The sequence below is a fragment of the Pezoporus occidentalis genome, unplaced genomic scaffold, assembly GCF_034315485.1.
Source record: "Pezoporus occidentalis ecotype Australia unplaced genomic scaffold, CSIRO_AGI_Poc_V1 ctg84, whole genome shotgun sequence".
Taxonomy (NCBI): Eukaryota; Metazoa; Chordata; class Aves; order Psittaciformes; family Psittacidae; genus Pezoporus; species Pezoporus occidentalis.
Window position 1 is genome coordinate 1,401,229 of NW_026916203.1, and position 19,745 is coordinate 1,420,973.

General features: G+C 35.4%; 1 protein-coding gene across 4 annotated transcripts in view; it reads right to left on the reverse strand.

Moving 5' to 3' along the window:
• Window positions 1-19,745, reverse strand: part of MAN2A1 (mannosidase alpha class 2A member 1) — a 113,783-nt gene that overhangs the window by 71,504 nt on the left and 22,534 nt on the right. For all 4 annotated transcript variants that reach the window (XM_062604230.1, XM_062604229.1, XM_062604231.1 and 1 more), the window contains 6 exons: window positions 17,953-18,124; window positions 16,173-16,300; window positions 14,520-14,693; window positions 12,024-12,210; window positions 7,067-7,244; window positions 2,969-3,171 (listed from right to left, as the gene is read on the reverse strand). In XM_062604230.1, coding sequence (XP_062460214.1) covers window positions 2,969-3,171; window positions 7,067-7,244; window positions 12,024-12,210; window positions 14,520-14,693; window positions 16,173-16,300; window positions 17,953-18,124 — 1,042 coding nt within the window. The remainder of the gene's footprint in view (window positions 1-2,968; window positions 3,172-7,066; window positions 7,245-12,023; window positions 12,211-14,519; window positions 14,694-16,172; window positions 16,301-17,952; window positions 18,125-19,745) is intronic.

The following is a 19,745-nucleotide window of genomic DNA, read 5'->3' on the forward strand; positions in this document are numbered from 1 at the left end:
AGGAAAACAAGTATATTGCAGTTAAAAGCATCAGACTGATCTAGTGAATAAAGCCTGAGAGTGTTACACCTTTTTTAAAAAATTTGACCTAGCAGCAAAACACTGGCCTAACTGCAGCTATAAAGAGAACAACAAATTTCAGTCCCCAGACTACTGGTTAGATTTTTCTCCTACAACCCACGTCAGTACCTCTTTTCAAAAAAAAAAAAACACACCGCTTCACCTTAAACCCACTTTGTCTATAAGGAACACTTAGAACTCTTTGACTCAGAAAAATAACTGATTCTGTTTTACAGATCCATTTAAGTAAATCAGTCTCTTAGATGCAGAATTTTCTTTTCAAGTTACAATATTATTCTAAACATTGTAACGATTCACTGGTCAATGAAAGATCCTCAGGTGTGAAACCGAAAAGAAAAACATTTTGTTAGGAAGCACTTCAACCCTAACTAAGCATTTTTCTCTCTCCAGTATCTTTCCATAAAACCTGTATATAGCCTTGGTTTTTTTTCCACCTCTGTTTCAAATTGTTGCAGAATACCTCAAGTAGTTATCACTTTAATTTGTTACTGTATTTCTACCGAATAGGACACTGCAAATAGGCTGAAATTTCCTTCAATAATTGCTCAAAGCCTACATTAGGTTACCTTTAGGTCTACTTTATATCCAACCTGAATAATTTTTTTTTTTTTTCCACCAAGAGTTTCTTAACTCTAAAGATATGGTCTTTTCTATCCAGCTGCAGAGTCAGAAGTACCACTGCAGCCACTGTAGCTTTGTCCTACTTATGAATTATTTCAACCATTTTTTTTTTGGCTGACTTACGATACTTTTCCCTGATATACTGGTAAAAAATGAAATCACAAAATGCATTCCTACCTTGTCCCCAAATATGCTGTTGTTCTTTGCATCTTTAATTATTACATTAAGCAAACTTCTGGTCATCGAGTTCATCACCCTTCAAACTACAATTCATCCAACTCTCACTTAAGATTAAAAATCTATTATGTCAGCAATAATGTTAATTTCTATTACAAAATCCTTAAGCTTTCTTGCACTTTCTTTAATGTACAACCCCAAAACTTTTTTAAAAGCAGGAGAAATCCAACCAACCAACTCTTTTTACTTAAATGACCAGCCATCATAGCAGGTCCTGAGGTTGAACAATGTTTCCTGGCTATTAAGTAGCCACAAAGAACTTCTTACTCTCGATACTGCTGGAACTTAAAAGCATTTATTCTTGGTAAAGAATATACACACATACATATTTACCTCATTTTCATGTTTCATTCTCTGGCATATATATACATACACTTATATATACACAGTAGATAGATACAAGTCAGCTAAAAAAAAAAAAAAAATGTGGAAAATTTAATCCCGAGGTTGGGGAAAAAGTGTTATTAAAGATGATCATAATGTATTTCCTCTGACTTAAAAAATGAAAGACAAAACTCTGAACTCTGCTGTTCTCAAAGCTAATATGCCATCTTCAAAGATTCTCCAAGTCTATGAAAACAAAACTGTCCCTAAATATTATATTAAAACCAGCAAGAACACACCTATAGTTTTTTCTCTTACATGTTATTCATAGTAGATCATGAAGGATTAAAAGCTTCCCAGGCACATTTTTAGAAACATGCTTTGTTTTGGTTTAATTCATATAACTGAAGGTTTTTAGCTTTCTTCCAGCGATTCTTTACCTCTAAGTCCAGCCCCATTTATCAGAAGTTAAAGTGAAATTCTTACATGAAGAAATCTTTTAACAGCGTAAAGTTGTAAATACTACAAATGTAAGTAAAGTCACATTTTTCATACATAAGAAAAAAAACTCCAGAAAAATGGCAATAAAGGAAACACATTCCAAAGTTTTGTTTAAAATACTGCCGAAGGCAGTAGTGTCAACTTCTCATTATATTATTTTTACATTCTTCTGCCAAAGGGATCCTAGCCTTGCGTTTTGTCATTCCTCTCAGCTTTGGTCTTATTTTCCTTCTCCTTCCTGACAGTCTTTGGCTTCTTTCTTCCCTGCTTTCCCATTTGTGAAACTTCTCCTTCCTGGGCAATGCAATGCCTTAAGGAAGGATTTCTTGGCACTGCAGAAGCTCTTCTCTAGCACAAAAAAGTATGAATAGAATATAGAATAGAAAAAGGTCTGAAAGAACTACAACAGGTGTACTTTAAAGTGTCCTTCCAGAAGACAAAACATGTCTTTGCTACTATGAATCCTAGGAAAAACAATGTTTTGGAAACAGAGTTTCAAAGTTGTGGCAATGGATGAAATATCTAGGCTTTACATCATATGGCATCTGTCCCAGATTTCTTTCTGGAGCCTTAAAATACAGTAAAATGGTTTTACAATGTCTCATCTGCAGCTGCTACAAGAACCACTACTTCATTACCAAAATTTAGCAGTAATTTATTTCTTCAAAGATGCAAAGACTTTTCAGCAGAGCAGCTCCTTACAATCTGAGATCATTTGCCACACAATATTCCTGACTACTTCTTAATTGCCCCTAACAACCCTTGTAAAATTTCCACCTTCATATTTCTCCCTTTAAGATTTCACAGTGTAGCCATAATGACAGACTGATCTGACAGCTACCCAAATCTGACACAAAAATAAAAGCATACTACCTGCTATTTTTCATCTAAAGAGGACTTGCTGATCCCTTGAATAGTATTTTAGAACAATTTATCTGTTTGGGCAGAAAAATATTGTTGTATTTCTGTGAATTTACTAAAAAAAAAACACAACAAAAAAAAACAAACAAAACAGATACACAAATTAATTCTTGTGTCAAGAACTACAGCTGGGGGGCACTGGGGTTATTCTTATTAAAAGTAAACTTAAACTGTGCATTTATAAATCACTTTTCCATCTGTCCAGCATATTTAGAGTACTTATACATTCATCTCTCCCATGTTCCAAGACACACGCTATGAATTTACTTATGGCAGTATTTACCGTAAGTAGGATTCCAGGACTCTATCCAGCCGTTTATAGAAGGGTCGTGATGTGAAGTACCCACTCCAATAATGATGATCTCTGTCTGCATAGGTGAAGAAGTCGCCACTTAAAACAGGGAAAAATGAATTGCTGCTCTTTTCACCCAAACTGCTTTCTTTGCGCAGAGCTTCAAAGTAATCTGATAAAGTTCCAAACTGGGCCTGAATAAAAATTAAGATCACTATAACATAGTTCCATTTTCTTGATTTAGACATATGAAGAGAATGAATAAGCTTGTTTTCATATACATCTCAGAAACGTGCCATAGCAGAAACTCTATCCTAAAGACCTTTAAAGCTTCCCTAAATATTTTTCACATAAGCTGAACAGCTCTTCCAAAAGCATTTCAACTTCAGCAAGACAGACACGGACAGGATCCACAGGAACGATCAAAAATGATCAGAGGGATTGAACACCTCTCCTGTGAGAAGGAAAGGCTGAGACACTTAGGATTGTTCAGCCTGGAGAAGAACATGCTCTGGAGTGACCTTATTGCAGCCTTTCAATATTAAAGGGGGCTTATAGGAAAGGTAAGGACAGGATTTTAGTAGGGCCTGTAGCAATAGGACAAGGGACAATGGTTTTAAATGAAAAGAGGGTAGACTGATATAAGGAAGGTATCTGTTTTACAACAAAGGTGGTGAAACACTGGAACAGGTTGATCAGAGACATGCCAGATGCCCCATACCTGGAAACATTCAAGGTCACGCTGTACCACGCTCTGAGCAGCCTGATCAAGTTGAAGATGTCTCTGCTCATGGCAAGGAGGGTTGGAACTAGAGGAACTTTTCATGATCCCTTCCGACCCATGACATATGAAATACTTATATATATATATATATATATATATATATACACACATACACAGTGGCATTTAAAATACAAATGAACCTCAACAAATATGAAAAGCATTCTTTCATGTCTTATGTGTAAGTCTCTCATAAGGTAAGTAATATCTCAATATTATGTAAATAGATGCCTGGACTAAGTACAAAACTTACTTTAATGCAGTAAGTGCATAGCTGAATTAATCCTGCTTTTCCAAAATTAACTCTGTAGTTCTCCAGATCTCCAAACTATGCTTAATCCAAGATTACTATTCATCAAAAAATTAGCAATTGCTTTCAGAAGTTGAGGTGAGGGGGATTAAATTTTATACAAAGAAACTGTGTTTAGAGATGTAACATGGGGGGAGTACAAAACAATCATTGTCTGCCGGTCAATTTTAAAAATTCTCAGCTAAATAAGGCAGTAAAAGCCCTTAACAGGGTAGGTAAAAAGGTGATAACCTCAAGCTTGAAGAGTACAAAAAAAGGAGGAAAATAAAAAGGGAGAGGGACTGATGTCAAGGTTGCCAGCACCAAGATGCTGTTAAAGAAGGCAGGCACAGCAAACCAGATTTTGAAAGAGAGTGGAAAAATAATTAGTGAACGTGGGAACAGCACAGAAGATCACTTTACCACAAATATCCTCATAATAAACTATAAAGATACTTCTTCAATGTTAAAATTGAATCATTTATATACATATATATTAACAAGCAGCATTTAAAGTATCATGCCACAATTTACAACACCAGAAAATAAGCTTTTATTAAAATCTTTTTTAAATCACTTGGAACATAAGGACTATTACTCTGCAACAAAGACACACTATTTCAATATTTGAAAAAGCAAACCAAACAGTATCCACTCTTCAAAATCATTCAGAACATCCAAGTATCTGTTAGGTGGAAACAGTACAACTTGCCACTGTGGCAGTAAAGCAGAGAAAGAGACATACTGCCACAGAAATCTCAACCTTGGTAATACTTGCCTTATCAGACACTTTTAGGTCTTTGGACAATTGGATTTTTCCTTCACTATTATAGACACCTACAAGACAGAATTCAGAAGGAAAACAAAAGTACCAAAGGACCAAGAAAAATCAGGCATAGGCAGCCTCCCTTCTGTATCCTGGGTTACATCAGAGGAACAAACTCACCAGAGGAACCAGTAAAGTTGAAGAAAACTCATGCTAATGTCAGGTGAATGAAAACTGTGAAATAACCTGATAGACTCTTCTACTGGCATACAAAAAGTCTCACCTTAATTTATGCATAATAGATGTAAAGAAGATCTCCAAATGGGAGATTAAACTCCCTGAAAGCAAAACAGATATCTTTTACAATAATCTACTTTTAGGAACACAGAATAGTTTCTGGCATGTGAATGCTAACAGGTAAACAGATAAACAAGTGAAATTTGTTCGAAAGGGTAATTTCTCATAGGATCAGGCAAAGAAGGCAGTCCCCTGTGTAAGTAGTAATATCCTATGCATCTCAGCACTTAGGAAGAAATGTGAACTCTTCTTTTATATAATCTAGGTTACTCACCTGTGGAGTTACAAATCACTGGGGAAGGTGCAGCAGAATGTGAAAATTCTCCACCTAACCTCATATATCCACAGATAAGGAGACATGCTCAAGCGTCAACAGTGATCCCTCTAAGCAAAGTACCCTAGGTATGAAAGGGCTGAATCAGAGGATTGCATATATTCTTGTCTGGGTATCAAGAACCAGAAAAGGGCTGAATACTTCTAAGAGGGCCTCAAGGGCTGGTGTGATTCCCAAGGTGTTAATCCAGGTGGGCAAGCCAGGGCTAAGGAAGTAGATTCCTAGAATATTTGATAATGCGCTGAGCAGAATCTTTCAGATAAGGATCCTTCAGATGCCTCAGGACAGGAGTGGTCCTGAATGACCTCAGAGCTGGAGCCTTCAGTTTTTGTCTCAGAGAAGGAATCATCTAGCCCTGGTTAGCAGAAATGGAAACTACAGAAGTATGCTGCATTAGTATATAAAGAGTAACTACCTGCACACTGTATCCATTTTTTGTGTTAGCACAAGCTTTAGATTTAAAAGATGGATTTTAGATTTGAAGAAATACTCTCCAGGTCTATCTCCCTCCACTAAGACACAGCAGGCATTCATAAACATGTCTACCACACCCCATAGGAAACAGACGGAAAATCCAGCTCTCAGACAAGCTGCAACTCCAAAAGATCATCTCTCTTATGCAGAACAGAAGCCCAGAAGTCAGCAGGAAGAACAAACACACTACAGTCACTACTCAAATCTGTAGTAAGAGGAATGAGGAAAGGTCTTAGAAAAGGTGAGAGGCAAAAATGCACACAATATCTGAAAGAGACCCGACATATTTAGAAAGCCTAAATGCGAAAGCTGCAATAGTGCTCTCTCATGTGATACTCAAGATAACACAAGGTTGTGGTTACATATTTCTTATTCCCATGCTGAAAGATGATGAAAAGGTGAGTACAGTGACCATCTACAGTGCAAGAAGTCTCTAAAGCACTCATCTTACACATCAGAATTTATGAATGTGCATATTAACACTCAAACATCATTAATGATGTAAAGTGATACTTCACAGAATCATACAATCATAGAATAGTTTGGGCTGGAAAGAACCTGAAGCTCATCAAGTTCCAACGCCCCTGCCATGGGCTGGGACACCTCACACTAAATTCATCTGATAATCATGTTAGTATATTTGCTCCTTCTATGGCTAGGTCAAGCTCTTAGATTTTATTGCATTCAACAACATGTGCCAGCAATATTGCCTCTTAGGATTTTTTTGTTTGAGACATAAAACCAAGAAGACCCAAGCAAAGCAACAAAATTTGCTTGAACTTCTAATGAGAAAATACAATAGTTTTAAATAAAAAAGCCTATGAGCCTTAAATAATGCCTGAAGCACATGAAAATGATCAAACCTAATAGCTGTTTTCTAAAATAATCTAGTTTGGATACTATTTATAGTTTTCAAGCAGATATTACTAATAGGAAAATTGCTGCTCTGGAGGGAGAGCAAGCAGTAAAGGAAAAAAAATGTAATCTGCCAAGACAAACCAATCTCTTATAAATAATACATGAAGCTTGACCACTTAAAATAAATAAACCTTAACAAAAACACACCACCAAAACATTTTCCCATAAAGAATCTCAAAATACTGAGAAATACTGTTTTTGCCACAAACTAGAGAAAGTGTTGTATGTACCTTAACATGCCACTCAGGATGAGAATTCATATAATCAAATAGCTTCTGATAATTCTGGTACTGTTGATCCCATTCTGAGCTCTCAGAGTAGCGGAAGTCATCCCCAAGTGGAGCCAACAGAACTTTAGTACGGAAAAGCTTTGACTTCTTTCTGTACTGATCTAAAATAAGCCAAGCCCTTGAGAAGGAAAAAAAACAAACCAAAACCACAAAAAACAAGCAAAGCCATTTAGAATAAAGATCAACATTTGACAAAACAATTCTTAAGATATCAAGTTCTGCAAGTTCTGGGGTGACCCTAAACAAGACGACATACAAAACTCTGCTATCTCATTTTGTTACGAAAAGATGGATGCGATTCCCCACACTGGGACACAATATTCAACCTAATATTGTTGCAAACACTGTGCTTGTTAAATCCTTCCATAAGCTTATCAAGCTCCATCTCAAAACAGTAGGGCAGTCTGCACCAATTTGTTCCTGTGCCAAAACTAACCTTCAGTTCAAATTATGTTTACCTGCTTTGTATTTCGATAACAATCCTAATCCTGTCTGTCCCTTACTTACAATAATAAGAAAGCTCTTCTCACCCCCTCTGGTAATTCCCTTGGATACTTTGCTTTGTATCTTCATGTCCTTGGCAGAAAAACTGGCCATAAATTAATCTTAGAGGAACTCTAGTCTTGAAGAAAGAAAACATATCTGGAGAAAGTCCAATACCAAAAAAAAACCATAATCTCTGTTCTCCCTTTAGCCAGGTTCTTACTTGTCACAGAGCCATACCCTGAAAAACTAAACCCACTGTTTTCTGCTTTTTGCCTTTAAAAAAAAAACAAACCTGAACAAAATACCCACGTACACATGCAAGAGGAAAAAAAAGGTAGTAAAAATATCCTTTGGCACCTAGTAACTCACTGACAGGTAAAATAGTTACAAGCCTGACATCTGGGTTACAGAAAAGGTCAATTTCTCCTTCTCCCAACCACAGTGACAATCAAAAGCTTCAGGCAATAGGTAGTATAAACCACAGTAACACATTTAAGAAAATGGAAACAGAAATAAAATTTTAATGTGAAAATTACAGAAAAATACAAATTCCAGTGAGTTTTTTGTTTCTACAAGTCTTTTCAGCAGACTGTCTGCCCAAAATCTCCTTTCAACTCATACTCTTGAGGATTTCTAAGTAAACCTTTATATGAGAATTGAATCTAGCCCAATATATTTGAAACCCGTATTTCTTTGACCAGCAAGTTCGAATTTGTTTATTGAATTATAAATTTATTGAGTTAACACAGGCCTGACTGCATTCTGGAGGGAGAAAGGGGATACAACATCTTTTCCTGAGGATCTACATAGTTTTGCAGAGACCAGAATAGACCCAACCAGTAGCTTCCCCCTTCTTTGTCTATAGTTTGATTCAAAATTCAAATTACCAAGTATTTATGGTAGAATCAAATGTTTTCCATTACTTTCAAAACATTGCTGTTTTGAACATAAAGACTTCCTCTCCACACAACTAACAGAACAACTGGCACAACTGAAGACTTTGTAGCTCTACCTTCTAAGAAGCCAGCCTTACTTCAGTTTTCCACAGACAGCCTATGGTTGGAAACATACTTTATTTTAGAGCCCCCTGAAAAATACAGGACTTCAGGAAAGGTTACAGTTAACAGAATATTTAACTTTGACATCTCTCTTCAAAGTCCTCTAGTTTCTTTGCAAACCTACTGCAAAACTCATCAGTGTGGTTCCCCCCTTCTTCAAAGTACACATAACTGTAGGATTATACATTTTGTATACATTATACATTATTATACATTTTGTAGAGGGCAGCAGGATCTTCCTGCATTGCAAGCTAGTTCTGAATTGCAAAAACGCTGAAGAAAAATTAGATGTCTCAAGTCAGGCATATTCCCTTCTCTCACATAGCTTCCTAAATCACTATTTCTCACAGCAATGAGAAAGAGCTAGCAGAAAACAAACAAACAAACAAACAATACCCCAAACACCAAATCTGGGGGTTTATGCAATCAGAAGTTCCTGAAATTGTAAAGAAGATGCATTATGTAGTTCTGAATATTCAGAGCAACCCTAACTGCAATCCTGCTTAGCAGCACTAAAGTGTATCAACACTGTCAGTAACAGCATCAAGAAAATTCTTCACCTTTCTTTGGGAAGCTTTCAGATTATCACTGAATTCTTAAGACCTTTTGCAAATGAAGAAAACCCCTTCATACCACAAGTGTGTTTTTTTAAACACAAAAAGTCCACGTATTTGGCTAAAACATATTAAAATTAATGTGGGTGGTTTTGCCCCCCCTATATAAAAGGAGAAGGAGCAGTAGCATCCCAAACTGTGGGAATCACAAGAAATTTTGCAGCAGCAAAATGACAGTGGTCATGAGAGGTACAGCCCCACTACTTTAGCCTATACAGCACATGAAGCATTAGGGACTCACTCTTTGCTTGATTATTAAAACCAGAAAACAAAACCTTTTGGTGGATTAGCAATTTCCTATTCAGATGATTTTAAGGAGTAGGTGGATATGCAGACCTTCCTAGGGGGGTGATCATGTATTCCTGACATTTGTAATCACAAAAATTAACCAATACCACATCAGCAATCTGAATGCAGCAATCAGTTGCATGTTGTGCAATGTGACAACCATAAAGAGAAAAAAGCTGAAGGGTGCAACTGGGCTCCTGACCAGTAAAGGGTGAACAGGAAAGTGTCTTTTCTGCTCCTTCTCTGAGCGCATCTCTTGTAGTACAGATTGTTTCCTATTTCCATGAATGGGAAAGAGAAACGTATACCAAAAGAAGCTGTGCTTCCTCTAACAAAACAAATCATTCCCACTCAAGGAAAAAAAATAGTTTTTTTTTGTTGCTAGTGCAAAAAGCCAGAACTTCAGCATTCAAACATACGGATAAGGATGCCGCTACAAACCAAGGCAAGTGCAACAGCGGTATTTAGACGCTAAGCAGTTACGAAGTGTAATTAAACAAGTACAGGCTTTCAATCAGGCTGCTGTTCCATTCCTTCCTGCCATTCACCACCAAAGTGGTAAGGCAATGACAAATCAACAGCTACTAGTCTTAAATTTTTAATTCAATCTCGTTTCAAGATATTTATATATATGGCCATAACAGTATTGAAATCAAAAGCAACAGTCCCAGCTGAGTATTCAGGATCTGTCTTTCCATTATTCTGTTGAAGCTTTTGCACTGAAGAAAGGTTAGTGATCTAAACCTTGCCTCTAAATTGCTCGTATTTAATGTTTTTTTTCAGATCCATTTAGTGTAGATCTATATTTTTCCAGTCTTAAAAACCAAAGCACTCAACGAGAAGAGAGATTAATTAACTGTGCTAACAACTTTTAACCTTGGAAAGCTTACAGTGTAAAGAGAGGTTTTCTTCTGAATCTCATACATCTCATCATAAGAAGTGTAAAACCTGTGATGTTACGAAGGTCAGATCAGAGTTTTTCATTATCTATAATATCCCAACTTTTTGTAAAAGATGAGCAGCGTTTTTAGCATTTTCCAGCAAAACACTAATTCCTATGTTTTAGTGGACTTATTTTAAACTACACTCTCGAAGTACAGCTCCTGTGCTCCTTCCAGTGTTCCAAATGTAGGTAATCCAGGCTCCCACCTCAAAGACTATGCGTAAGTTGTACTTCTCCCCTATGTATCACCTAACATACTGCTGTTTCATCTCTTAGACACCAAAATTATTTTTATCTACCTAATGTTCATGCAAAAGAATTAAGTTTCAGAGACCACATTGAGAAGATGATCTCTTCAACTTTATCATATATTCACTACATAATTACCCCATTTCTCTTATTCTGTGAATGGTGTATGACACAGCGAAAGAACCGTTTTTTACGAAGTCTAATTTGGATCGTTACACAAAGGTTGCATCTTGGAAGTGCAAGCATCTTGAGAGTGCATCCAAGGGAAGGGATAAATTATGATCTAATTAAAAACCAAAACATCAAAAAGCATTCTGAGCAGGCTCTCTACATTATCTTTGTAGCCTTTATGTTCCAGATATTTGTTAAACGAGCTGTTACTGTTCTACAAATATTTGTCTCAGCTAATTGGGATACACATATAAGATCTTCCTTTTTACAACTCTGATTTGAACGCAAGAGCTTTCCTTCACATTTGACAAGCTCTGGGTGTGTCATAATAATTCTTCTATCAGCTCTACCGCTCTCCTGTCACCTTCATTCTTATACTTTCAAAGAAGATTACTTTCCCTATAATCATTCCAAATGTCTACCTTAAAATATGATAATTGTGATGGATTCTATTTATTTAGGTTTTACCTTTAATAAAATTTGTAATTGAATTTTACTGACAAAGTGAAGTTTTCCAGATGCTTGGCAAAATTCATATTCAGAAAAAAGGACATGCACTTAACATGTAGCAACCCATGAATCATTGTTATATCACCACTTCAAAACTTCAGCATCAAGACTAGAAGCAAAAAGTCACCCTGCTACCCTTAATATATTTGTTATACACAGCAAGTTGTAACAATTGTTAACACCTACCTAAATTTCTAATTCTTGAACTTGTGAATGGTTTGAAGGTGTTAAGACAGTAATAGGACTACAGAATAAAATCTTTTTTCTGGAAAAAAGCCTTTACAGTTCTCTTTACAGTTCTATCTTTATTATTTTTTTTTCCCTTTTCCCTCCTCCCAAACTGGAAAAGTAGTTTTGTAAAAGTGTAAACTTGAATTTATAACCTACCTTCAAATTTCACTGTCAGTCATGTTCTGAATTTATGAGTAAACACTAGATGAAGTAGTAAGTATTACTTTCCAACAACAAGTTTATTTTAAAAACTGTGTATGTTTACCAAGCTATTCTAGATACCATCTTTGACCAGTAAGATTTTTTTTTTTTAAGGCATTCTTTCGCAGAACATGTAAAAATTTTACCTGTGTTGAACATTTCCAGCATGAATGGCTTCTGGCGGAACTCTCCATGGGCAGCTTACTCTTCCTCCAGGAAGACGTTTGAAATCAAACTGGCAGCAGAGTTTCGGATCTGGACCACAAGTATGAGGAACATCATAGCTATAGAAAGGCATCATATGACAAAGGATATCTGTACTTGATCCTAAATCTGGAATGAAATACATAGATCACACTGTTAAAATAAACCCTCTCAGATTTGCCAGAACTTTATCAGTTCCATCTTAATCAGTTCTTAACCCAAGAATTGTATTGAAAAAGCAAAGACAATTTGTTGCTTTGAATATCCACAGATGGAGTCTACCTTTGTATGTACCTTACATATAGAGAAGCTAAAAAACATAGATACAACCAAGACTGTAATGTTCTAATCAAGCACTAGCTGGTTGAGGAAGATAGGAACAAAATGTTACATGGTTTGGCTTGGTTTTTTTTTTTATTACTTAGATAAATCTCCTTATTTCCAGAATTTTAGAGCTGAACAAAACTTGGGGTGCATCAAAGTCAATTAAAAAAAAACACGTAACAAACAAAAAACAAAGCCTGAATCAAAAATAAATCAACCTGCTGTCATTACCTCATTAGCACATTTAAATTAGTTTGGTTTAGCAATATCTTAATTTCTTGAGCACATAACTTTTAAAGTATGATTCTATGTTATTGTAGATTAGCTTGCACACAGAATTACATAGAGTTCTATACACTTCTGAGACCATCTGTGCAATCCTAACTTTTCCATCCAGTCAGACCATTCCATAAAGTTTAACCCACAAGAAGCAGAGCTCTACACACATTTTGTCAAGTCTCAAAAGGTCTTTCAAGATTTAACTTTAAAGAGAACCTTAAGTTCTCATAGAACTAAAGAGAACCTGAAGTTCACTCATCTGGTAAAACCCCTAAATGCTGATTACCTATTTTCAGCATTAATTACTTAATTTTATGCTGAAAAATCTGATGAATGTCATAGGATGTGCCACGGAACCCAGCTCCTATGTCAATATATGAAAATACTCCCCAAAATCTTAACAGCGTCTTTACAGTTCCAATACAAGGCTTGTTTTAAAACTCCTATCTTACTACTACGTATTACTACAAAGGTAATATTCCATAAATACACGCATTTACTTTTCAACTACAGGAGTTCTCTATCTCAGGTACTATGTTTACATATCATGCCAGATGCATATGCAGTAATCTTTGATCCATTTTGAAAAGCCTTTTTGTGAAGCATAAACACAGGACCAAATCACATGTGATTTACTTATGCAACTAAACAGTGCATAATAACTACTGTGTGCACTGAGTGGCATACACCAATGTTCAGAGAAAAATCTCTTTGTCAGTATCTGGGAAATTCTTTCACAGTGGTATGCTCTCCTCAAGTTTACTTGTACAGCAGATTGCTTTCTCTGAATATCCTTCTTCCAACAACTTCTAATTAAGAACACAGAGGAAAAGCTTCAAAATCACCATCACATTTCAAGAGGAAGTACTAAATACATTTGTTCAACCCAGTGACATATTATCTTACTTTTAAAAAACAGAAACACTAAAACCTCGACTACACACATTCATCATACACCTTTTTGGAATGTTAGCGCAGTACAAAGAAAATCAAACTGTTCATATTGAAAAGTATATTCATTTACAGACACATCAGTTTACTAAGGTATAATCACTACATTACCTAAAAAAACTTCATATTGCATAAATAAAAGTAAAAAGGAAATTGTATTTATTCTAAGAATAAGGTTTTAGATTAAAATTTCACTGCAAATTAAAATGGTGGAATGTCTTTTTATCTATTTTTTTCTGACTAAAGATAACTACAAATTTCAAGTCCATAAAAACCTACTGTCAATACTGGAAGTTATTGATCACACCAGCTGAAGAGAACTGGTTGCCTGGATGTTTTTTTTTTCTTAGTAAGAACATAACACAGATCTCTTGATCTCCAAATATTCACTTTTAGGGTTTTTTTTTTCCTCTCTCCAACAGAAATGTCCCTTCTCCTCCACTTTACTTCCACGTAATAGGAGGATTAAAACAAAGAAGTGAGAAAAGGCACAAGAATATCCCACCTCATTCACTTTTTCCTATATACTTGCAAAAAATGTGGGAGAAGCAAGTTAAAGAGAAAAGCACAAATGAAAGTGAAGAGACAGGAAGATCAGAGGAATAATGGCAATAATACAGTTTTTATATTTAACCTCATTCCTAACACACAGGTACTCACATTCCCTGCTATTAAAAAAAAAAACCAAAAAAAATCCCCAAAAGTTAACCTACAGGACATTTTTTACCAAAACTGCAAATCGAAATTTTTCAAGTCTAGACTAACTTCTCTAAATAACCTGTTCTGTAAAGGTTTCAAAGATTTCCATATATTTATTCAAGTTCTCTCTGTATTTTACCTGTGTAAAATAGCAAAATAAATTGACATGAAGAACAAAAACATACCCCAGTTCTGTCTCCAAAAAAATTCTAGCGTCTTCTGTGTTGCAAAATATTTTTTAACTGAGTAATGAACTCTCTGTATAAGCATATTGGAAAATCCTGTGCGTTTCAGAAGGTAGGCCATAGTTGGTGAATGCCCAAAAGGATCAATTGCCCAACCAGACTTTGGTTTTACTCCTGTTGACAAAAGTAAAAAGGGAATAAAGTTTTGGTTTTCATTCAAAGAAAGCTGTATCAAGAGCACTAAAAATAAAATTTCCAAGAAGATAAAATATACAGGTAAGTATTGCCTCCTGCAGAACACACCACTGTAATCAACAAGCTTGTAATCAACAAGCTAGAAATAAACAGATGAACAATTAATAACTAGAAAAAAATAAAATGTCTTCAAGGAAAGGCATTCTGCGTAACTACATGAAAAGCCTGAGATTAGCATTCTGCATTGTTCCAAATTTCAACTGTGTCTCAAACATCTTTACATGGAATGGTAATGAAACATTGAATTTTTTTACTTTCAGGAGGTTACATGTTACAGTTGCGAAAGAAAGTTGAACGAAAATTAATGCATAGAGATGGATTGATGATGTTGAATTTTCACTGTAATTTAAATAATGTTAACCTTTGTCAGCTTTAGAACTGCCTTTTCTTATTTATTTGGTTGACAGTCATTAGAATCATGTTGACTAATACAATATTTTTACTGAACTTCATACTACCAAATAAGACAATCAACTCATGTTTAATTGATTATTCAACACAGTTCTCAAAACACACTTTTACTGTCCTACAAAAAACAACAAAACAAACAAACAAACAAACAAACAAACAAAAACCATCCAAAACCCAGTAGTGAATGCACTACCCTTTTATTAGGCCTTCCCTTCCCCCATTTCTTAATTGTGATGATCTCTGTTTATGGGAATTGCAACTTATGGAAAACCTAATGGAACAGCTTTTCAAAATAATTTGAGATAACTAGATGAAGTGATGTTAACATTAAAATCACTGTACAAACATTTTCTATGTAAATGGATTATCTCTACTTATGGAACATTATCTCTACAACCAACCAAACAAAAAAACACCCTCCCAAAGCTACCAAAACAGTTCAGCCAATGTTACTGCAGTCACTAAGTCCTCAAAGTTTCAAAAGTGAGTCTGCCTTTTTTATTTTGAAATATAGTAACATTATAATGGGTTTGAGTTTTAGAACTACTACTACTAAACTTCATATTTATTTTTTGAAAGCCTTATGTAAGAAAACCTAATGAAGCTCTGCAGAACAGATGTAAACACATTAAGGGAATAAAAATTTTTAAGTCATTTTAAGGCTTTTTCATGATATTCAAAAGACAGAAATGGCAACTGGTAATTGTTACATATTATTATGCTAATATATTATGCACATCTTTCATTGACCAAGACAAAATATTACAACATAAAATTGTTTAAATATGCTTCACTGAGGAACTATCTGCAAACAGTAACTGCAAATACTAGACTCAATTCTATAGCTTCCAGTAAGCAGTTTGATTTAATGTTTCAGGAAAGCAGAGTAGAAAGAGCCTTCTAAGCACCTCAGAAATACAAAAAAAAAAACATTTCCTAATTGACTTCCTGTATTAACACAGTTAAATTCTACATCAAGTTACATACCGAGGTTCTTTTCTAGCCATTGATGTCCTTCTATCAGCTGGTCAATTAAAGCAAAATAATGAGGAGAGGCTTCATCAGGCATGACCCATCCTCCTGTTACTATTTCAAACTGTCCACCTTTTATTAACCTAAAAAACACATAAACTGTGTTCAGAATCTTGCATATGAAAAATACTCCTAAAAATCTATTTCTGAATACCCAATAGGCATTTTCAGAGACACAGTACCAAAATCTCAATCACTTGTGCTAGTTTCATCACTGGACTACATTTCTTTAATCAAACAGGGAAAGACTGAAGAGATGAACAGTGAAATTTTTAATACCTCTATGCAACGCAAACTACAAGCTCTACTGCATGTGCCATAATATTTGATTTATTTTTTTTTTAATGAGAAAGAAAGCTATTTCCTGCACAGATTACAAAAATGAGTGTATCTGCCACAGTACTGAAGGCCATCTGAGCAAGGTGACTAGACACTGCACGCTTCAAGCACTACTAATATCTCCTATCTCTGATCTACAATTTTTACTGTTTTAGTGAGCCGACAGAGCTTTGAAGTTTATTGTATCTATACAGCCTTTGTAGCATCTCACTCATTAAAATGCCTTCTTGAAAAAGACAACAGGATAATCCAGGTTCTCTAGTAACATGCCAGTGAACGTAATGCTTCCAGCATCAGGTCGTCCCTACAATTAAATACGTAATTCCAACACTTATACATTAGCATACAAATGTTTCATGAATTCAAGAAAGAAATACAGTAAACTTATCAAAGTTTAGTCACATTACAGATAATACCCATGAGAGTAATGAACAACATACAGCAAAAATAATCTCTAGTGCAGCTTCACTCAAGTCTTACAACAGTTTAACCACTACCTGTTTCCTCTGAAAAAAGCACGCAGCTCCCTAGTGACTACCATTTACTGTTTGTTGTGTTCCAAGAGATCTTTTTAGTCTCAAAAAAACAACAGCTGTGCTATAACACTCATGCATTGTACATACATTTTTAAACTGATAGTTTTCTATGTCATGCCTAAGATTTCCAGCATTACCTAACCTTTGCAGCCATTAGGCTCTCACAGTCAGAATGTATACTACAACCTATGCCTCTTAATGAGGAGCACGAAAAGAAGGACATCACAATCACAGAAGTACCACCACCCCCAGCAAAAAAAAAAAAAAATTCCGCCAGCTTTTTGAAAACCTCAAACTAGATCCTTACTTCAAGTTTCACCAACCAGCACGCTTTCTTGTCTCAATGTCTAAGCAAGACTTTTACTTCTGTATTATATTTTCACTTGTGATTTTAGAAACAACTATAAGCAAGGGTGCAGAATAAGTACTGGTTCACAATTTAAGCAGTGGCAAGCTTATAAAAAATACACATATTTAAAAACAAAAATCTCATAATTGTATCATAACTGAAGAAAAAAAAAGCCAAATGGAAATATTTAATATGAAAGACTATTTTACTCCATTACCAACACTTAAACATGAGTTCAAATAAAGTTTATAATCACAATTCCATTACAATTTGAATGACATCTTCACAGTTGTACATGGAAACTCTTTAGTAATTTTTTTTTCCAGCAACTCAGGAATTTGGCTTCACTTCTCTAAATGGAATTTCATTTTGTAACTGGAAAAAAGTGAACCCAAAAAATCAGAATTTGAGTAGTGAACTGTCCTAGCAATTCTGCATCACAACTAGTGAAACCTCTATAGTGTCTCAGCACATGCCACATGGAAGATAATAAATAGTTCAGTATTCAAACCTTTTAACGGCATCCCTTTTTTGGCTATCTATTCCTTCCCACCATTTTGAAAAGTAAGAAATCTCAGACCACATAAATTTCCTTCGGTTGTCTTCTTGCAGTTTTATAACCATATTATTTAAGATATGCTGTGTCTGATCTCTGAAGTAATCATCAAAAGTCTTCAGCCAACCTAAGAAAATAAGAAATTTAAGTATCTTTCAACAGTCTTAGCCTGTCTTCTTCCTTATCAAAGCAGTATCAAGTCAGGAGATTTCTACAATAACACTTTTTGTAACACCAACTAATAACCAGCCTCACACAAGCATCTTTGGAGATGGAACAGTTTACATTTACCAGGATTGTATCTCAGTTGAACTCTACTTGATATCAACTGAAAAGTCTAAACAAGCTTGAAGATATGCAGACTGTACACGAGGATATGCAGATTTCTTATGTTATTGCTGCTCGTGGAAGGACAGATCTAATTTTATAGTAAAGACATGAAGCAGATATTAAGGAGGAACACTTTAGGAACCAAAACTAGACATCAGTAAGAAATTCAGCTGTCAAAGGTGAAGTAACACCACGATTAATACTTTGGGCAAGCTCTTGGAAATAAGCAGGGAAAAACTTGGAACAGAAAGATGAGACAGCTCTTGTAACTTCAGATTTCTTCAAATCTTAGTATTGAAGGTGCAGCTACAGAGCATTCTTTCAGCAAACTGGAAGAACAAGCACCTTACTATAGATTTAATGACTGACACCCCCTCAAGATAGATACCTCAGTACTAGTAAAAATCCACCTCTGAAGCTAAGTTCATTATGGGTCACAACCCTATGCTTGGAAAAGACCCAGAACAGTCCTGGAAAGGGCAAAATAGAATCAAGTGAACCAACAGATATCATTCAGATGTAAAATTAAGCGATAGACAGACACATTGCAAACACACTTCCTGGGCAAGTACAATATTCCTACTGGGAAAGTACAGGAAATTCCATAACACAGACTTAATGGGAAAAGGTTGGTGAAGTTACCTGTTGTTGTAAAGCAATATCTATGCTTCATTTGTCTAAGGAGTTTAATAATTCTGGTGACTCAGAACTTTTGTTGGAGGGGGTGGTAGGGTGGCGGGGTTTGGCCATTTTTGTTTTTTTTTCAGGGGGGAAAGATTTTTTGTGGGGTATTTTTTTTTTTCATTTGGGGCTGCTATTTTTTCCTTCTTTTGTGGTTGGGGGTGTTTGGGTATTTAATTTGTTTGTTTGGGGGTTGTATTTGTTTAGGGAGTTTGGGGTGGGATTTTTGTCGTTTGGCTGTATTTTTTTTAAGCACTGACCAAGAACCCAAAGTGATGGAAAAATGTTATAGAGAGGATGTCAGCAGAAAGAAGGGAGAGAGGTAAAGTCCACACCTTTTTCTAGTACGAACCAAGAGAACTGTAAGTTCTGTACATCCTTTAGGATGTTTTCAGATTAATAAAATGACTGTAGAGTACATATTTCTAGGAAAGTTTTCAGAAGAACAACCAGAGGGTAAATAAATGGACAGGTTTAAAGACACTTCTAAAAAAAGGCAGATCAAAGTTTGTAGTCTGATTTTTTCCCCCAAGTACTATTACTATGTTCATATTTTGTTGCTTTAGCTGTCACAACTGGACAATATACTCAATTCACATTCCAGAGATCATTTTCTTCAAAGACTTTAGATAAATGGAATAAGTCACTTATGTTCAAACGACTGCATCTTACTTCACTCAGAGCCACAGTACTTCAAAGAAAATTAAATTGTTAGTGAGATACACAGCAGTAAATTT